This window comes from Athene noctua, chromosome 2 (assembly GCF_965140245.1).
Source record: "Athene noctua chromosome 2, bAthNoc1.hap1.1, whole genome shotgun sequence".
NCBI lineage: Eukaryota > Metazoa > Chordata > Aves > Strigiformes > Strigidae > Athene > Athene noctua.
Genome location: NC_134038.1, coordinates 109,169,381 through 109,190,684, shown reverse-complemented (window position 1 = coordinate 109,190,684; position 21,304 = coordinate 109,169,381). Strand labels below are relative to the sequence as shown.

General features: G+C 37.5%; 1 protein-coding gene across 2 annotated transcripts in view; it reads right to left on the bottom strand.

The window, feature by feature from the left end:
* Window positions 1-21,304, bottom strand: part of LOC141957814 (sodium channel protein type 5 subunit alpha-like) — a 225,414-nt gene that overhangs the window by 158,969 nt on the left and 45,141 nt on the right. The window contains exons 4-6 of one of the 2 annotated variants that reach the window (XM_074899871.1): window positions 16,388-16,477; window positions 12,824-12,952; window positions 7,925-8,016 (exon numbers count right to left, since the gene is read on the bottom strand). In XM_074899871.1, coding sequence (XP_074755972.1) covers window positions 7,925-8,016; window positions 12,824-12,952; window positions 16,388-16,477 — 311 coding nt within the window. Of the gene's footprint in view, window positions 1-7,924; window positions 8,017-12,823; window positions 12,953-16,387; window positions 16,479-21,304 lie in introns of both variants that reach the window. The other variant, XM_074899870.1, reaches the window with a different exon arrangement.

Sequence of the window (21,304 nt, the reverse complement as noted above, 5' to 3'; positions counted from 1 at the left end):
TGTGAATGTTTAGTTTGGCCTACTTTTGTCTGGACAAAAGTCTTGGTATTATTATTACAGAAACACTGATTTTTAAATGGAGAGAAATAACTGGATGGAGTAACAGTTAGATACAAAAATATTCACGGATAAAGAAAATAAGGAATGCCTTTTATATTTTCATGGAGCTGCAGTAAAGGCTGTAAAGCCTAAATCCCATTGAATTTTGAGAATGTGAATTAGTTTTAAATCATTCAGGTGATTCTGATAACTTTATCCCTCACATAAACAGATGAAGAGGTACATAAATGTTATTTATTCCATGATTATTTTACATATTTTAGTGCCAAATCCAGCTTGTCATCCTCATATGAATAATTCCTCTGCCTTCAGCTGATTTGCTTAAGACAACAAGAATTTAGGATTAGAAATAAGCCAAATAATATGGTCAATCAAATAAACTCAGTGAAAACTAATTGAGTAAAACAACCTGAGGCTCCAACAATACCTGGGTGAAGTTAATAATTTTATAATATGCTGCCAATGAAGATAAAACATCGTATTGCAAACACCAAAGGCTTAGGTCACACAAATTAGCTTGTCCTGTGTTATTTCATCCTGTAATGTTAGCTCCAGTTTATTATTCTATAAATATACAGATATTAATTATTATTTTGTTTTCTCAAAAGATATTGCTTGCTTTTGAAATGTTCCTGGAGATCAGCACTGTTTGAGCTGATTGAATATTACATGAATACGACAAAAATACCACTCTTCAGAAAAAGACCCTTCTTCTAAACTTGTGTGCTGTAGTTGGACGTTAATATCAGCTGCACAGTGGTAGCAATTTTGTTGTTTCTTTCCTATTTATATTTAATTAATGTCAATAAATTATAATCAGTGCTTCTGATAATCAGTGTCACTGGTATGGCAGCAGTAAGAGAAATTGAGTTAAATGGAAACAAGAAAATGCAAAGAGGAAACAGGAAGAATTCTCCTGGTCAATATTCAGAAACACATAGATTTGCTCACTGAATATGATCATACACATTAACTCTCAGTTCCCTGGAATTCCACCTCAAGAGTTTAGCAGCCACAAAGGATGAGCTAGTGCTATATAATTTAAAATATGAAAATGTACTTGAGGATTCATAGGAAGGCAAAATGGAGTTTTGGTCTTGCTTAAAATTCTGCAGTTAAAGTAAGGAGAAATTATAATTTTTCAAAGGAGGATGAGCTGCTAGAATGGCCAACAGGTCCAGCAGTTCCTGTATCCAGCAGTCTAAAATATTCCACTCCTGCATAGGGAGATTGTAATTAGATTAACCTGTGAATGATATTAACTTCTGTAAAATGTCCATTTTACAAAAAGGGACTGACCCATCAGGTGTGGATAGCCCCCTTTCTCCACAAAATTATTTGTTTGCCTCTTCAGATCTAGTTTGTGACTAGCTTTGTGAGGGAGCAGTTAGACAGTCCCCTGCTCTTTTCAAAAATACAGCAAAAAATATTGCAGTACAAACATTAAGCAAAAGGTGGATTTTCATGCTATCTGCACTTCCTCACCAGAAAGAGATTTTACAAATGAGGTCAGTTCTATTCAAGCACCTAGAAGAAGGCCAGCTTTGAACTTTTGAGTACATCTGTAGATTTGTCTACCTATTTGATGCCTAAATAAAAACCATAGATCTTCTGATAATCTTGCCTTGGGTGAACTTTATCCCTAAAGTGAAAGTAGGTTTAGTTGTAGCCCAATTCTGAAGGACTTCCTGGGGTCTCACACTTATCCATTGTTAAGACTATATGACATTTAAGACAGCCAAGTCTTAAACAAGTAGTGAGGTGGGAAATTTTTTGTTTTATTATTTGATCTAATATTCTGAAATATTTTTGATGATTCTTATAATTGGCTGTCCTTTGAATGCACCTATGTTTCTTCACTGAAGCTGATGAAACTAGGGAAGTCCAAAAGCAAACCAAGTCTTAAGAAAGGGAAAAAAGCCAAACCACAAATTCTTTTACTGGAGTACCCTGTGTAAAATCCCTGCAGCACATTTATTTGTTTGTAATACAAATACAAGCTTGGAGCCTATATTTGTATCACCTAAGTACACTAATTAATCTTACTTATATGGGCAAGGACAATAGGAGTCCTAATGTGAATAGTGATAATATTAGGAAAAAAGACCTACAAAATTGTAATCACCAATAAAAACTATCTATTTTCAAAATCAGGCCCCAATATTGTTAATTTCAAGGTCATTTCATGAAACATGTTTTTCTCAGTTTACTTACTGGGGCTTTAAATAGAATAGTAATCCTATAGTGTTAGTTTTACAAGTTCATTCCTTGCAGGTATCAAATAATTTCATTATGGGAGGGCTTTCTGCTTTACTTTCTCTCTCTTTTTTTGTTTTAATAGCATGCAGGTTTCTGAACTGTTTAAGAAGAGAATGTTTTAGTAAGACAATTGCTGTAATTAAAGACCATAAAAATAACTTGTACTCTAGCTTCTGGACCTTTGTTAAAACTTTCCAGGAAAACCATTTGGAGAGTGGTATACTTACAGTCTAACTGCTTTTTCTCACCCTTTAAAAACAAGATCTGTCCAGAGAATGAAGTAGCATCCATCAAGGTGCTTGGCATAACTCACTGCTAAGCAAAGTGTTTAAATTACCATTCATTTAAACTTTCTGTGCCTTATAAATGGAAAGCCTGAGGGGAAATAAGGACACCCACAACCTCTTGCAGGTGCTCTGCATTTCTCTGAATCAATCCCATGTTTTCTAAAAGCAATGCTAGATGTATTCAAATTTAGAGCTCTGTTAAATCTTCTAGATAAATAATCCTCCTTTGAAATAGTGCCAATGAGAGCACTGCAATATAGCTTAATAGATGATACTATTTATGGGGCATTAAAGGCATTTACTTAATTCTTGCAAGTCAAACATCAAACCAGGCAGCATGCAGAAAAAACTGAGGACCAGATCCAATGCTGAGTAACATCTACACCCGTTAATGACAATGGGTCTATAGATTACTCCCTATGGAGTAATCACTACAGGTTTTTCCTGAATCACTGAATTCTTTCCACACTTCTGGGCCAAATCCTGGTTGCACGACATGAAAAACACCATGGGATCCAAAATCAGTGGAATGAGGGCTGTATAGGCAGCCTGACATCTGCAGAAAGCAAGAAGGATTGGGCCCAAACATTCCTGTTAATGCAGATAGAAATTACCACATTCAGAGGTTAATCAAATAATCAGTTTTCAAATGCAAATCAGAAACCATGGAAAATGCAAGCAACACCAAACAATGAGAAATGGCAAGATCCTACAACACTGTCCATTCCTCTTATGAGATGTGAGAAACATTAGCATAATTCAGTGTGACATCCATACCAGATGTTGGCAATCACCTACAGAACATCAGACACTTTCATGCAGTCTGGAAAAGAACAGGGAGAAAAAGAAAAAAAGAGTGTGACTTGCACCAGGATTGTCCTCACCTAGCCTACTCCTTCTCCTGAGGAAACTCATGCGTCTTGTAAAAGTCTGCACGAGTCATGTGCATGTGGGGAGAGTTCACTCTCGATGAACATATTTTGTCATTAGCCACTGGAACATGGGACAGCAAAGAGTTTAATAACATGTTGGCAAACTTGAATGGTTGTCAGTATTCCTGTAGACCATCTCTGCATGGAAACGTGACTGTCAGGCCAGTCTCCAGGGAAAACACAAATGTCAATATATTTCTCACTTCTGGGATAGTTACTTCTTGAGTTAAATGATTTACACACCAGAGAGATGACATCTCTCTGTAAGAGGACTTCAGTGAGACTGAAGCAGTGAACAAGGATCAGTCTCCTCCGCACAGTCTTAATTCTTATGCTCCGAGTTCTGTTCTGGCTATCAGTAAAGTACTAGATAATATTCACAGAACTATTTATAGCTTTTAGACTCACACTAACTTAAATGAGAGCTGGATCAGGCCCCAAAGTGCCTTGGCCCAATTTTCTATGAGGTCACCTTTAGCCAGTATCCTGTCATTTTATGTGAGATGTCTGTGATGTACAAGTTTGTTCCAGAAAGAGCCGTGGACCTTCTCTGGATATAGGCACTTTACAATATTCTGGTGATGATGATGGCCTGCTTCATTTTGCAGACTTTTGATGGGAAGGCATAGGAGGGTGTACCTCAGGGCCTTATATTAACTCAATTAGTACTTATCAAAAACATTGGTGACTTCCATACAGATAAGCTATGATTTGAGACCCTCTGTTGTCATGGGAAGTGTTCCTGTTGAGCACACTGGATCTTGGATACACAGATAATGGGAGACAAATGAGTGACTTTAGTGGGTTGTTCTGCTGCTGACCATGGTTCCTGTCTAGACTGAAAACGAACAAATCCAGTTGTCATGGCAATGTGCAAGACACTAATTAATAAATAAAATCACTGACACTTAAAAGTTTTATGCTCTCATAGAGAAAATGTTACCTATTTTAAGCACCTGAACATAAGCGATACACAAAAAAATTAAAAACCTTTTTCTGTTAATGAGTCTAGATAAACATATCTCCAGCTACTGTACAAAGCTTGCTTTCTCTTGATACCAGGGCAACTGGAAAACAGAAAGAAATGAGTGTGTTTAATGCAGAAAAAGGGAAGGTTGAGGGTATCCGTGAAGGTCCTCTGACATGTTAAGGGCTGCCACAGAGGCCGAGGCATTGACCTGACATCCTACACAGTGGCTGTAGGGTACAAAATATAGAGCTGATAATGCACCAAGAGAGAGTGAGGCTAGAAGGGGGTCAGGATTCAGAGACAGGACCTACAGGCGATCCATGGCCCTGGGAAGCAGGAGATACAGGCACGATGGCAACCAAATTGAACCCTAGATCTCCAGGGGGAAGCAGATGACTTGCTTGTAGATGGTAATATCTGTGTTGCTGAATCTGGATCTGAGCCCGTCCTCCCAAGGAAAATCTTCCAATGGTGAAAACAATGAGGTGCTGGAACAGACTTCTCAGGAAGATCATGAGACCTCCACCTTTGCAGGACTATTAGAGCAAGTCAGGTAATAAATATGCCAGATCTGAACTATACTAAATGAAGTCTTAGGTGAGGGGAATGAGCTTTGAGAGTTTAGGAGATCTTTTTGAGTCCTGTGAGTCCATGTCCCCTAAATGTTCCTGTGCCTGCTTGTGCACTTAGAGTCAGGCATTAAAGGTAGGTGAGATTTTTAAAAGCACTAATTGTTAGCTTTACCGACTCCTTCTGGAGTCAATAGTGAAACTCATTGATTTCAAGCGAGGCAGAATGCCTTTGAAAACCAGCCTCTAAGTGCTTTGCTGGACAGAAGCCTTACACCACGGAGGACTTGGCCCGTTACTTTCGGTAAGCAATTTCAGTGAGCATGCTGAGTCCAAGCATGTTTGTGCAAATATAACTACCTGATGGAAAAGTGTGATCAATTTTATTGAGGAAAAGCTTAGATATTTGCAAAGGAGACTACATCTCAGCGTTCTTCACCTAAGATGTGAAAGAGGAAGCAAAAATAACCTTCTTCTTCTCCCTTTAGCTGTTGAACCCAAAAATCTCATGGAAAGTATTAGTTGTTTATCACTTTTTCATTTTTAAGTCTATTGTGGAAAAATATTTCATCTCAGCATAAGCCTATGTTATAATTAAAAATTCAGACTGATCTCCAAATAAACCACAGCATCATACCCAATATTTCTTTTAAAATATATGTGTCTAACTGAAAAATGAACTGACTCCTCTGAAATTATCTGCTAACATTAGAAAGAAACCCTAGCTGTGTTTTACAGGCAGCTAGATGTTCCATGGCAATTTGTAGCTCTCCACAACTGTAATTTAAACATATTCAGGGCACAGGTAATCTTGACAATAAAATCTAAGGCCAGATATTTCATTAGCATATCTCTGTGCAGTTATGTCAGCAAATAATTTAGTTACTAGTACCTAAAAATGCACTTATCAAAAAACTAATCAAATAGTCAGAAAGAAAAAAGAGAATGTGAGTTATTATGTATTGCTCTAATAAATAATACTAATTCTTTTTGGTTTTTTTTTGTTTGTTTGTTTGTTTGTGTTTTTTTAAACCAACAAATGGAGCAACTCAGGGTTTAATGTCAATGAAGGGCTTTGGTGCATTTTTAAATAAAGTGGACCTCAATACTCCTTTTTTCCCCACTAAAATACAGTCAAAATTTATCATTTGATGCAAAAAAAAAGGCTTTAGCTCCAGCTCTGATATAGGGCAGCAGAAAATTGCTATATATATATAAAATCAGCAAAACTGACAGGCTCTGCTCTGAGAAGGTTCAAGCTTAAGACAAGATGGAAAGCAAAAGCTGTCCCCTGGAGATAGATGGCTGTCCTTCCAAGTTAAGTCTTCAAATTGCTAGCAAAAGAAGCTAGGAAAATGGTTTTATATCTGATTAGCGTCTATTATCCCACATGATCTGTAAAACTGTGCTCAACTTTCTATTTCCAAGAAAAAAAATCCTTTCTTAATGGAAATCCAATTAGAGAAAACTTAAAAAAATCCTCTCTCCTAATTGATTATTCATTTTAAACTTAAAGACAAAAAATAAGATAGGAACTCATTTTGAGGAATACCAGACATAATGAATGATCATCTTAAAGCATTCTTTAAAAGCTATATTTTGATGTACACTTTCAATGAAAACTACCTTTCTCTTTTACTAATTTCACCGATTTTAATTACTTTAATGTTGGAATGAGGGAGCAAGCCCTAGATACATATGTATGATTTCTTAACACCTCAGTTCCAGAATTCCCATTTCTATTTTATACTCCATGTGAGTGCTGGTGATTAGCTGTAATACACATCCTTATAAGTTTACACCACAAACTTTATTTAGATTCATATTATAGTCTAGATGTGCATAATATAATGGATGGAAAAGCCTTTCTAGCCTTAAAGATCTGTGTGTGAGAATCTGAGCAGTTGTCTCAATGTTTTGAGTATTTTTGACATGCAATTGCCAACATCTGTTCAGGATTGTCACCAGTAGGATATACCATGCATGGGTTTTGCTATCTTCTCTACCTTGTCATGCAGGTTGTAGATGTTAAACACTGAGGCTGAATGAGACCTGTCCATAGATAATGTTTGGCAAGAAAGTATTGTCATATGGTTAGTCCTCAGTGGACTCATCTCTGCATAAATTACTTAATATTAAATATATATTATTTTTAAAAATAGCGATAGATTAGATAAAAAGCAATGAAAGAAGATCTTCTTTCACTATCAGATCAGTAAAACACTGATTTTTGAGGGGGAGGGGCGGAAATCATATCCTTGAAAATGTGAGTTGATAAAATGCTGAACCTACCGAAATCCATGATGAAACATTTTCTGATCTCTTCAGGATCCAAAATTTAAACAATGTTTCTATCACATGCAAATGGATAAACACCGTGACAAATCAGACTATCTATGCCTGCAGTCTTGAAACCTCAGCTCATAGCACAGACTTAGATTCCTCTATCGATGCACTCTTAACACAAATATGCATTTTGAGGTCATTAACCTTCCATTTTTAAAAATCAATATTCAAAGACTTTAAAAGAGTTTCATTGCCATTTTCATACAGTTCATGGATGAGTACTTTACATATGTGATTCACGAGCCACTGCATACCACTGTTCTTACAGCAGCACTTGTCTTAGTGAGGTCTGTAATTTTGAAGGCACTCTAATTCCTTCTGCCCACAAAAACAGTATTGGAAAAACATATCAAAAATGTATTCTATTGACAGGTCACATTCCCTACATTTCTCCATTTCCTGATCAGTATCTATGGTTAAGTCATTTGTAATTACTGTGTTTACTACTGGAAATGGCATGTAGGCTTTAACTGCAGCCGGAGTGTTTAACCTGATTTTCACCTGAAATGACTGAGATTGTTTTCAGCGCCCGCAGTACTCTGAATGTTCGTAAGGCTGAAACATTGCCCAGGTCCACAAATTCAGTTATGTATCTGTAACAAGGGAAAGTCACACACAGACAATGACAAAACACCAGCAAAAAAACAACAGTCAAAGGGACAAAGAGAGACAGAGAAAGAATCACTTGTAGCTGAGAGCCAAAACGTAAGGATCAGGGCTTCTTACCTGGGATTACTGAAATAGTTTTTAAAGCTCTCAATACCCTGAAAGTCCGAAGAGGTGAAACACTGCCTACATTCACAAATTCTCCTACATACCTGTAGAATTAAGTCACAGTTATTTGGAATTATACAATAGAGTATGAGACTTGTCTGAATGAAGAATGCATTCATACATAGCGGGAGTGAACACAGCCAAATGAAAGGCGCATCCACTTTTCAGGCTGTTCTTTGATGCCATTTGTCCTGGGTTTTTCATACTACACATTATTTCAAATGTTTCTTGAACTATTAAACTTATCTAATAGGCATCAATTCTTTAAAACTACTGGTGAACTTTGTTATTGTGCTGTTCAGCAATAAATACTTCAAAGATTTTACCATCATGTAGTTTTTTTTTAAAAAAAAATTCTTTACATTATAGGAAACTTTAAGAGTTATTTTGCTGCTCTTTAAAAATAAAAGCTTCAAATACACAAGTAATATTCACATAATAGCTTCTGCAAACTACATATAGGACAACAACGGAAAATATCAGTGCAAATGTTTCTACTGGGTTATTCTAAGATGCTGTACTCTGTGGTAAAGCAGATGCTGGTTTCAAGAGATGTTTAAAATTTTGTTTTGTACATCAAATCCATTTCCTTTGGTTGCAGGAAGACGGATTTTGAATGAATATAATTGCAATCCTACTAAAAACTATTTATGATTAAAATACCAATCCCAGTCCTTCACTGTCATGCCTATTTTGGTCATCATGGAGCCCCATGCCATATCTGAGCTAAATGCTCCTAGGAGAGTCAATTATGGAATGAGTTTGGTTTTATCAATGTTGTACAAAATTGTTTCCTCCAAATCAGTATAGAGTAAAAGCATAGTCACCACTGTATCTCCTGAACAAAAGAGCTCTCAGACCCTTTAATTTCCCTAATAAATTTCTATGAAATTTCATTTATGTATTCTACTTCTTCGAGGCATTTATTTTTACACATTAAGGAAAAAACCTCACCTGGTTATTTTACAAAGTTTGCTTAACTGGGCTTTGTGCAATGGTCTCTGGGGAGGACAAAGTATCCTCTCCATATCTACTAATCCAGATTATAGCCTGGAAAAGCAATATTGCTTCTCCTCTTCATAATCTCATAGGGGATTCTGGTCAAAGATTTACCTGTTTCCTCCCCAGGTTTACCCAATGCTTCTCTCCCAAACTCTTCTGCAGCATGCAAGGGTGGAAAAAAAAATAATTTGGGGAGAAGCAATAACATGGGAATATGATTTTGCTGCCCAGGGATTTTTAAAGACACATTATTAATATATGAACAAACATATGAAGCAAATACTACTGCTGCTTGTTCACAATAGATGATTAAGATTTATTTCAGCTATTTATTGGACAAAATTACAGCAGACCATTTCCTCCATATCAGGAAGTGAGAAACACTTAGAATTCCCATTCTGAATTTTCCTGTTAGTCAGGGAATTGTTTATTATCTTAAAGCTTTTGACAGGGCAGTTTCTAATCCAGAGTTACAGCTGCCTCTCCCTTGCCTGTCCTGGAAAATACTTTCTTCGCTGGGAAAGAGCGATTTAAACAGGGGAAGTTTCATAATTTTCCCTGAACCCATTCATGGCCCCACAGAGGGTCACAAGCCATGGCTGTGTCTCCTAGCACAGGGTGGGACAAAAGCCCTGGGGACCGGGGGCACATCTTACTCTCTAGTGTGCTATTTAAAACTACTCTCTTTGACCATATCTGTGCTGTTTCTGCCCAATAGAGGAGGTAAGAACTTATTTTGTATAACTCTAAAGCAAGTGATCGTCTTTCCACTATAACACCCATAACTGAAAGAATCAGATTTTCTGTTAGCTCAAAACCCTTGGTCCATCTAAGTCTCATGGCCCCTTATCAGGCTCTCCAATTCTGAACCCTCATGCCGTCTTTGTTTCCAGATACAGAAACACCTCTAACATCACACTAGCTACAAGCAAAGACACTACCAGAGTTACCTGTGTGATCAACCTCACTTTAATTTACTTGCAAATTGGATTTACATGAAGAATAAATCATATCAGAATACAGTCCATTATCCAACACTCTGTACTATATGCTGCTGGCATACTTGGGAAGGTTTGATTTTACATATGAAGATCATATTACAGTTAGTTTTAACACTCTCACTGCTGCCTATGGGCTCAGGGAAACACTTTTTTATTTTGTTTCTATTCTGGAATTTCAATTATATTTTTTTCTATTCTAAAAGTGTCAGTATAATATGCTTTAAAGTAAGAAACAATTGGAATGAATGCCAGTTTTGAAAAGCACAGCCATTGCTATAATTTGATGTTGAGGAGCTTGATTTTTTGCAGTTGCAGGCCTTCCCTGTTTTAGGATTTTTTAACTAAGAGATGAAATATCATTTGGAAAGAAAATTGAAATGTAGCTAGGAAAGAAAGCACAGATACCCAGGCCTCTCATTAAATAAGCCTTAAGAAAGTTTTCATGAATCCTTGGACTGGAGCACTGAGTAGCCATTCAAGTCTAGAATCAGAAAAGAAAAAAGACGAGTAAGCCCACAATCTCTGGGCACCAAATGCTGGTTTCTACCAGCAGGGAGTGAATTCACCTCTAGGCAACTGTCCACCTCAAGGTCTGTGCAAACCTTCACATCTTTCCAGCTCCCTAAGCCGCAAACACCCAGAGATGATGTGGAAGCGTGTAAGAGATATCCAGACCTTGGCCCACACTGGCTGTTCAGACTTGAATTTCAGTGACAGTAAATGAGATGCTGCCAGAGGAGTTCTGCAGAAGTTGATGCACAAACCTCTGCCTGAGTTGAGAAGATGAGATGGAACAGATACAATGCCCAGGCTGCAAGATGTGGCTCCTCTTGTCCTTTTCTCTGCTCCTTTTTGCCTCAGTGTCAAAAACCTCCTTCCTTGTAGATTAGAGGGAACCCATGCACAGAAACTCTCCATGTTGTACTGAATTCATAGACCTGCAAATAAACTTACATCCTAACTCACAAACAGATGAGCTATCATACCCTGTTTCTACCACCTGTCTGATGGACAGGAGAGCAGGCTTTGTGTTGTTCTGTCCTGCTTCTAAATGTTGCAGGAGAACTGCACTTAGAGCTGCTTGAGGAAGAGTTTAGCTGAGAAAAATACCTGATGAGTGCTGACCTCCAAAAACTCCTTCCTATCTACGTTGCATTTTTTTTAAAAGCTTATCGTGATGGCCAGATGTCAGTTCAGCCAAATCCATAGGAATGCAGTAACAAATACCAGGATCTGGCTCAGGGTTAGCTTTGATCCAAATTCTACTAAAGTAAATGGGAGTCTTCCCAATGAAGTCCACATAGGTTTTATACATCTTCACGCTGTTCTGCTAAATGCTGCTAAGGATCATAGAAGCAAAGAATCAGAGAATATCTAAAGTTTGAAGGGACCCATAAGGATCATCAAGTTCAGCTCCCTGCTCCTCATAGGGCTACTTAAAACTAGACCATGTGACTAAGAGCATCATCCAGTCACTCCTTGATTATTGGTCCTGATCCCTACCAGAGTTGTGCTGTCAACTTCAGTGGTCTTCACTGGTGTTTGACTTAAATATGGTTGAATATTTTTTCCCAGTTTTGGTTCCATTCAACTGTCATGAGCCCAGGAGTTCAGCTCAAACGTCAGTGCTAAGAGGCTTGCATCTCACTTAATGCTGTGAATTATGAGGTTTAAAGATGGCAGTGAGAACTAAACTAAAACCAGAACAGAATATAAGTATCATTAAGAAGAAAATAAGGGAGCTCTGACGAAACCCTTCTACAATTAGTACATGGGGCCTTTCAGGGCATCTCTACTAGCTTCCACTTCAAGACGACATGTGCTCTTCATGTACTTTTCTCTCTTCTTTGACTATGAAGAAAATATGGATTTCTGACTTAGATGGAGATGCTGACAGTGTCAGACATCTGACAGGCCAGAACTTGGGCTGACCCTGTGTCCACTGCAAGTGTTGGCTGACTGCTCCCTTACTCCCGTGTATTTTTAGCTGTCTAGATGCCACAAATCCATCAGCTACTTCAAAGCACCAGAACCCCACATGTCCTGAGCGAACTCTAATAATCCAGGTAGAAGTATACAGCCGAAGCGGAATATCATGTTGGGGGCCAAATTTCTATTTCCAAGATATATAACAAGTTTCAGAGGTATTTAAATTAATTATCTTGGGTAGTAAAATAGTAATTACTTTCAGAGTGAAGAGGGTTTGTGAAGTGAAGAGTGTGAAAACAGCTTTGGTGGTGTTACGGTTGAACTGAGTATAAATAGGGATGTAAATACACAGGTGTTCAGTCACTTATAACACTTTCTATTCAGGGGTCTGAAGCTTCCCCAACCACATTAGAGAGGCAAGTATTATTACAGATATTTTACAAACAGCTCTCTCTGTAGAGCACAGAGAGAGTAAATAATTTTCCAAATAGTCTGGTGAATTGAGAGAACAGAATCAAGAATTCCTCTGACTTCTCCCTCTGAAACCACTCAGGAAAAAAACTTCATCCTAATTCACCTCAGCATTTTCTCATTTTTAGTACAATCTGAGTGAAAACAGAGAACAACCAGACAATTCTTTTAAAAGTTCTATTGCATATCACTGTCTTGAAATATATAAAGGAGTGCTACTTACGCCATAACTATAACACTGAAATCCAGCCAGTTCCATGGATCTCGAAGGAAGGTGAATTCTGTCATGCAAAATCCTCTTGCTAATATTTTTATCAGTGACTCAAAAGTGTAAATTCCAGTGAAAGTGTACCTGGGGAGTAAAGTGACCAAGATAAGCAAAAGCATTAGCAAGGAGTAGATGGCAGGAACGGCAGAGGCACACTCAGTCCAGTCCTACTCACATAAGACACTCCTGCCCATCTCATTGGGGTTGCTCATGTGAGTCTTGGCTGAGGCACCGGGCTGTGTATGAGCAGCTTCATGTGTGGACCAAGGAACATGCAAGAAATGGGAAAGCGCTCATGACAGCTGCATGATGAAGATAATTTTCACCACAGGGTGTAGTATGATGAATCCTCACTCATTAAGTCAAGCATGAATACTATGCTGCTAAACTGTGCTATGGGACTTCTGAGGCTCTGTCTGCAATCACCAGTGAAAGGGAACGGATTATGCTACATTCCTTGTTGTTTCTCATTTGAAGGAGAGTGGTTGTTCCATTCATACCTCTCATCTCTTCCTGCCCAGGACATTTTGAGGGACATCAGGTTAAAAAATGTCACCACTTGGTTTTATTAGCTTAAAAGGGTATTCTTCCTGCAACTTCCCTTGTGTTTCACTATCCACGGTAAATCACACCAGCCCTCAGAATTGAAAAACAGAATGTCCTCACTGAAAAAGGGTAAACCAACTCCCACTCAAATACTATATGCAGTAATTTTGACCTGACTGAAGTAAAAGAGACACAAGGGTGACTTTTTTCCCATAGTAAGATGTTGATTACCAAAAACCTCTTGACTGTGATGATCTTGGAGAGAACATATATCTTACCTTTTGTAATAAAGATGACACTTGTAATAAAATTTAGCAAATTCTCTGCAGAGCGTATCTGACTTAGAACATTCAGATCTGTATTCACCCAGGACCCTACCTACCACCAGAGATACACTTCAGGGCATACAACACCTCTTTTTGAATGCTTCTACATGAGACAGCTAGCCCAATGGGATTAAGTATTCTAGGCCATACCTTAATAAAAATAATAAATGTTTAGTATCCACCACTGGCATTCTCTATCCCTTTTCTCCAAATTAATATGTAGATGATACTAAAGCCTATTAAAAAAACTCCAAACAAACACCTAAAACCCCATAAAACACAAATCTCATAAGTCATGATGTTGGGGGCTTTCACTGGAAACACTAGCTTGAGTTTTCTGTTCAGTCCCTAAACACCAGTAGATATAATGGTGCCATCACACACAAAAAATTACAACAGTTGGGATTCCTGTTTGGTAAAAAGTGTAAGCAATTAAAGGTGGTAATATAAGGAAGAGCTTAATTATGCATAAAAAGGAAATGTTTTCTCTTAGCTATATTCTGCTGATCTGCAACTGGGCGCACATACAGATACTGGCAAATCTCATGCTCTCCTACCATCATGTCACACAGTAGAGCCAGCTACACATGTTATAAAACCTCAGTACGCTTCATCTCAAAATGGAGATTAGCAGAACAGTCTTTGTGCAACAGTGGACGCTAAATGTTTCTCACATCTACTCTTTGATCATAAACCTAAGTACTGTCTTGTATCTGACTTCTCATGGCTCCTAGTTAGTTTTGCTCTGGTATTTCAAATATAGGTCACCAATGTGACAGTCTCTTTAAGCATGTGTACTCAGTAATACATGCAGAAAACACATGCAAAGAACTAAAAAAAAATACTTAACAGTACATAAGCTCATTAAAATGATAAAGTACTTGTATTTATTCAGCATGTCAGATGGTTTAATTGATTGTATAATCATCATCTAATTCTAAATGGATCGGGCAAAGTCCTCCAGCAACTGAACAGTTTCTTTAACAACAGAAGTCAGGGGTTTTTTTTTAATTTTTAGTGGAGGGAAGTTGAACTGATTTCTTTCTTCAAATTGGTAAGGAAAATGTTTTAAAAGAAGATCTAGGATAAATATTTGCATGGGATTGCTCTTGTATCTCCTGTGATTCTCTAGCACATCAGAACAAAATGGATTAAATGTTATCTTTTCCAAATCCAATATTAATCAATTTGAATTACAGTTCATTGGGTTATTTTGCTCCTCAAAAGTACCTGCATTTAATTTCATTCTATAATCTGAGGAGGAAAAGCTGAGAGTTATGAGGAGACACAAGAGAAGAAGAAACATATAAGGATTTACTCCATGCTGCATGTAGTCCATTTGTATTTCTGCTCTGTGTTTATTGCATGCACTGCTTGATGCACTGAAAACAACATCCACATTTTCCTGCCTACAGAAAACACAACAAGCACTTTGATATTTTCCTCCAGAATGTTTAAATCCCCAGCTGTAGACCCACTGATCAAATTTTGACTCACATGGATGAGATGTGCAAGTTTCAGCTGAATACATCATGGCTATGGTAGTACTATATGACAGTTTTCAATAGGAAGGGGACAGCATCAGGGGAAAAGGAAAGTCACAGACATACCAGGGTAGCAAGTACTACACTATACAGAAGTACATAAAACATCCTGGGATTAGGATGTTATTGTGATCGGATGAAATATTTGGTTCAGTGCTATCTATAATTAGTAATTTATGGCCTAGAAGATGTGTCCTGTATGATTTTATGAAACCTAAAATAAGGGCATTTTACTGTCTGTCTTTACAGCTCTGAATAGACCAAACACCAGACTATGGAGCAGCAGATGGCTGTGTTTATCACATGTCAGTCAAAAATAAAAAGTGTGTTCTGATTGGTTCAATGAGCCAAAATAATTGTTTAATGCACTGTACGTTGATTAGCTTGTGCATCTGGTATCTGTTTCTAGACGAATATTTTAAAGCAACTTAAAGAAATGAAATAGGCTCTCTGAAGTCCATTAACCTCTTTTAAAATTAATTTTTAAAACAACAACAACAAAACCCTTCAAGTGATATATGTTCTATTTTTTTCTGAAGTTTTGACAAGCTAAAAAGACAAGACTCCTCATAAAAGTGTTCCCAGATAATTTTATGCTTGCTCATAAAGCATGCCTACTAACAGTTACAGGGGAACACTTCTTATGATGTGCTCAATCCAAAATAAACTTTAGTTTCCATTAAATTTCAGTTTAAAGACAGAACTGACAATGTCCAGGAAGTATTTTCTCAAATAGTTCAACTTAAACTCCATCAGACTATTCTAATGTGTCCAGTGATTGAACCTCTTTCATGGGAACAGTGGAAAGCTGGCCAGTTTCAAATGGAGTTCTCCTCATATGTGATTTAATTCTCATGTAGCATACCAGGTGCATTTAGCAATAAGGATGAGCTTGGTAGACTAAAAATTGTTAGTTTACTTACTAAGGAAAGTTTCACAGGCAACAAACACCTGGAAAAACATTTTGTCAGGACAGATACTATGGTCAGTATTACTGGAAAGAACTTAGACAACGGCAAACAAGATGAAAAGAAGAATGTAACAAATGGAAGAGAAAGGACAAGATAAGAATGGAGCAACTGTAAACCAGCAAGGATACTTACTCAACATATTTATTCCATGACGGAGTCTCTGATTGTGCCATGAACACACAATTAGTTAAAATAGTGCACATAATAAACATACTGAACAATGTAAATAAGTGAATTAAGGAAAACAATGCATGTAAGACTTCATAATTTTTTGTCATTTCACAGAAGTTGTGACGGCTCACTCATAAATTGCAAGATGCTTAAAAAGATTATAGACATTTGTTTGCAAGTGCACAAGGAAACAAATAATTATATAAACATAGAAAAAAATGAGGGAACCTTCCATCCTTTTTTTTTCTTTGCCTACGTCTTTTATACGTACTGTATACAGTAAACAAATATACTGACTCTGCAGCCTTCTGAAAATACAATACCCCGAATTTACAGCAGGGTTGGTGAGATAACAATATGCATAGGTGCACAACTTTGCATGAAAAGAGAGATTAGTCTCATTTAAGTATCTACAGAAAAATCTGTGTCTGCAAATTCCCATTTTATTTTGCATCCTGAAACATTTCTCAGGCAGTAGGGCAAGTTATAAATCTGGTCTTTCTAACCTCTCTAATGGGCTTGAGGTCTTGCATTCAGTATAAAGTTTCACCAAAAGCTAATATGAGTTTCAGAGCTTGGTCTGAAAACCCGCTTGGCAAATACGCAGTCTTGATCTGCAAAGCTGGCTGCCTCAGCACAGGCACCAGTTTCCCTAATTGGACGCTAAAATGAACCTCCCAAGTGTATAGTCCATGCACTTAGCTGAGGCCATAAATTCAAAAAGGAGCACCCTAAATCGAATTCTTGAAATTGAAAACATAGTTCACTGAACTGCTCTCCTAAAAACACATGCCACTTTCTGTAAAAAAATTACAAAACCTGATGGGATTCTCCTGTGTAAATAATAGGTCCCATGCTACTGGAGAAAGCTTAACTAATGAGTATAAGTAGACAGAAGATAAGGCAAAGGAAAACAACTCAGTCAATAGGCTGGGACCCTTCTCAGGTGAAAACAGTAGCATCCAAACATAAATTTCTTTTGCCTTCTTTAGGAAAAGAAAAAGTTGGGGTTTTTTTCAGCTCTTTACTGATTCCATCGGTGTTTTGTTTGAGAACAGTGATCAAATAACATAATTTCAAATGTCTGTCCTGAAATGTTTGCATGAAAATTGTCCTTTTGCAGAGCCAAAATGTCTGCTGAATACAGAGTGGAATGTTTTCCGATGGGCTACATAAGCAACTATGACGTTAAATTGGTAGTAATCAACCTGCATATTCCCCAGCGCCATTGCAGAAAGCAGTAATTGAACTCAAAGGGACTGCTCATCTCACAAACATTTTCCACTTCTGGGCCAACACCTCCTGCTGAAGGACTGGGAAGAATATGTGATTTCCAGTCACATTTTGTCATGTCAGCTTGAGATACATTGCTATAAATTGTGTCCATCTGGTTAACACAATTATGTTGTAAGCAGCAGCTAGCCTAGAAAACACTGTATTACTTTTTCAGCTACAGTGAAATGCCATGAAATGATATGAAAACAACAATAGTAAAACAGAGTGGTATCTTCAGGCCATGCCAAACAAATTCTATACTTCAGTTCAACTCCAAGCAAAGAAATTCCCATCTAACCACCCATTTTAGGATCACTGGTCTGATCCCTGTTTCCTTGTGGTATAAACTGAATCTTAACAGCTTTCCCAGATGCTCACTTATAGGCAGCTATCATCCACCTTCTTATTCAGACACCAAAGAGAATGTACCCGAGAACACAAGTTGAAAATATAAGGGGTCAGCTGTGGGACATCAAATGCACTATGAATTCAAACTGAGTTTCATGATCAAGGTGAAAACTACAAAGAACATAAAATGAAAATTTTCAGCTGTTTATGCACCAAAGTCAGACATCAGTGTTAAAAGAGAAAACAGAAATTCCTATGGAGTGAAAACTAGCATTCCTACCTGAAATCTAATGCAATTGTTTGTGACAGAAAAAAGTCTGTGATGATGATCTACTCATAAAGGACTAAGTAAAGGAGATGAAATTGAGATAAGCTATATTCACAGCACTATTACCTATATTGGAAATGCTACTAATTCCAGTTTTTGAAAGCCTACTGATCCATGAGTTGACATGGTTAACACATCCAGAAATATGGGTTGGACTCCGTTATGGACCACAAACCAAATACACTAAGCTACTCATCAGGATCCTTTCTGTGACAAATTAAGCCTGTTTCCAATTGAAGCTACAGAATAGGCTTTGCACAAACTGATTCTAAAAGTTATAAATTTTATCTTCTAGCACAAAGATATTGAGTCAAATATGGCATACTTCTATTCTAGACTTCGTTATGATGGATATTTGTTAATTACCAGACTGAATACTAGAGGCTCTTTAAGTGATCATTGCCAAATTACATATACTATGTGCAAGCAAAGGTTAGTCCCAATCAATAGTACATATAATTGGTGCTTCACAAGGTCTTATTTTCCCTTACAGAGGAAAGTGTGTAAAATCAGATGGGAGAAAATTTGCAAGCAGAAAATATGAACAAAGACTGGAAATTCTTTAAGAAGATTTTTTTTTTTTTTTTTTAAATGGGCCATATTCCATAATTCTAGCATCAAGGAAGGTAATTTTGGTCAAAATCCCATTCTGGATCAGTGACAAACTGAGAGCAACTATCTATAATACCTAGAAAAACTAGGAATAGCAATTGTTATGGACTTTATAGAGGACAGCAAACTGCTTGAAGAAACTAAGGCTACCACAGAATGGTCCTTGGCTTGCAGGCAAGAACTAAGAGGAGATTTTTAAGCGTAAGGCATCAATGAAATATTAGCAGTGGTTTCATCTTATTAATAGGTGGAGATAGCAAATAAAGATGTTAATAATAGCTAATAATGATGCAGAAGGAAAAAAGTGTTCATCCAATGGGATGCAGACCTACAGTCTCCACGTCCTCTGCAATGGAAATGGACCAGGGCCTTGTTCTGGGCAGCTGTCTGGGCCATGGTCCTTTCATGACGCTTCCTAGATTCTGAAGAAGAGGTTTAGGGATACATTGTTAATTGAAGTAATTCACATTACTAGGAGCCTGTGGATGGTTTTTTTGCTTGGAAGGGTGTATTTTTGAATGATATACTAATCAAGCTTGGTTGGATGAGCAGTGAACATACAAGATCTATCCTGAATGAAGTCTCAGAGGCAGAACTCCACATACAGCTACTTAACCAAGAAATGTGACCCCCACAGCTTCTATATAGGATGATTTTACTCTTTCCTCTCTATTCGGTTTTACTGTTGGCCTTCACAGTACACTCAATTACTGGAAACAGAAATATGGCATCTACTAAAGAAGTTGCTTTAGACACTTACGTGACAGGGCACCATTTGTTAATGCTCATTTTTGGCTTTTGCCCTGGAGAAAATAAAGATTGCTTGATTACACTCACGCAAGAAAATAGATCTGATTCCCAGATTCATGTCTGTGATATTATCTGCTTGAGTACTTGCCAATTCAGGCTCCTTTCTGCCTGGGATATTGCCTGCCTGCTCAGCCAATTGGCCTTTGTGTTTCAGGTTGATGTGAAAGGTCTTCATCGACAGAAAACAAATCAGTGCCTAATGCAGGAACTTCACCACTGTTTTGCTGGGACTAGAGCTGTTACCTCCTGCCTGTGCTTGCCAAAGATTGAGCTGCTGGATTTCCTGACATTATCAACACAAGGTGATAACTTGGGTCTTTCTGGAATGAAATGCTATTTGCGTTGTGACCTTCCACTCCCAAATTTTATACTCCTTATCTGATCATATTTCTATTACTGACATATCTTTCAAATTTGCTCCTCTGTGGTCTTTATCCTTGGAAGTAATGTGATAAGGATTTCTTGCATATTTATCTTTTGGCTGCCTGCTACCAAGGGCATGTAGTACCTGTGAATTACACATACCTGTGACCTTATGGCTTTACCAGCTGATGTGGAAGAAGGTGAGCAGAAGACATACAGACCTCTAAAGCTGGTGGTAATATTCACATACAAATGCTTTTTTATAAGAAGCCTAATTTTCAGATTCCTCTCTTAGCCATACCTGTACAAATTCATTGACCTCAATTAACTTCAGCAAGGTTGCGCTGATGTAATTGTACCTAATAAATACTGTGGGGTCTGGCTATGCAGCAGCATGTGCTTGCACATATAACCTGATCCGTAAGAAATTATCTCTGCAAAATCTATGGTGTATTCTTAGTAATCATAATAATATCTTGGCTGATATCACATATTAATTTTTGCATAGAATTATTGTAACTAGAAGCTTCACCTATTTTTCCTCTGGCTAGGATATCTATATTTGCCTTTTTTTTTTTTTTTTTTTTTTTCCCACTGTATGGCCAACCACTGGGAATACGATTTCTTTCCCTATTTTTTCCTGCAATTTGATAATAAACCACTGATTCTAAGATGCTGCTTGCTAAGTATTTATTCATTCTCTGTAGTGGACATAAGCATAGCAGATGAGGAATTTCCATCATTAAAACATCACACGATCATCACAGCTGCATGTGGAGTCTTTGAATTATCACTGCCAGGTCTCCCATGTGCACCACAAAGAAAGCAGACAACTCATGAAAAAGGGTGTGGTTTTAATAATGTTCACACAAAACTGAACATTTGGGTCAGTTTGGTTTTCCAGAGAGATGTGTCTATGTCAAAATACGTTTCTGTGTCTGTGTTAAAAAAACCAAGCCAAAAACAACCACTGCAATGTATCTTGCATGACTTGAGAACTAGAGCTAGGGGAAATCAGGCATCAACCTTCCATCAGAAGGCCCAGGGTGTCAGCCTATGCTTTATTCCTACCTGGATAATACATTGCATAAAAAAACTAAAAAAACCCAATAAACCAATTTTTAAAATGTTCTTTTTCAGAA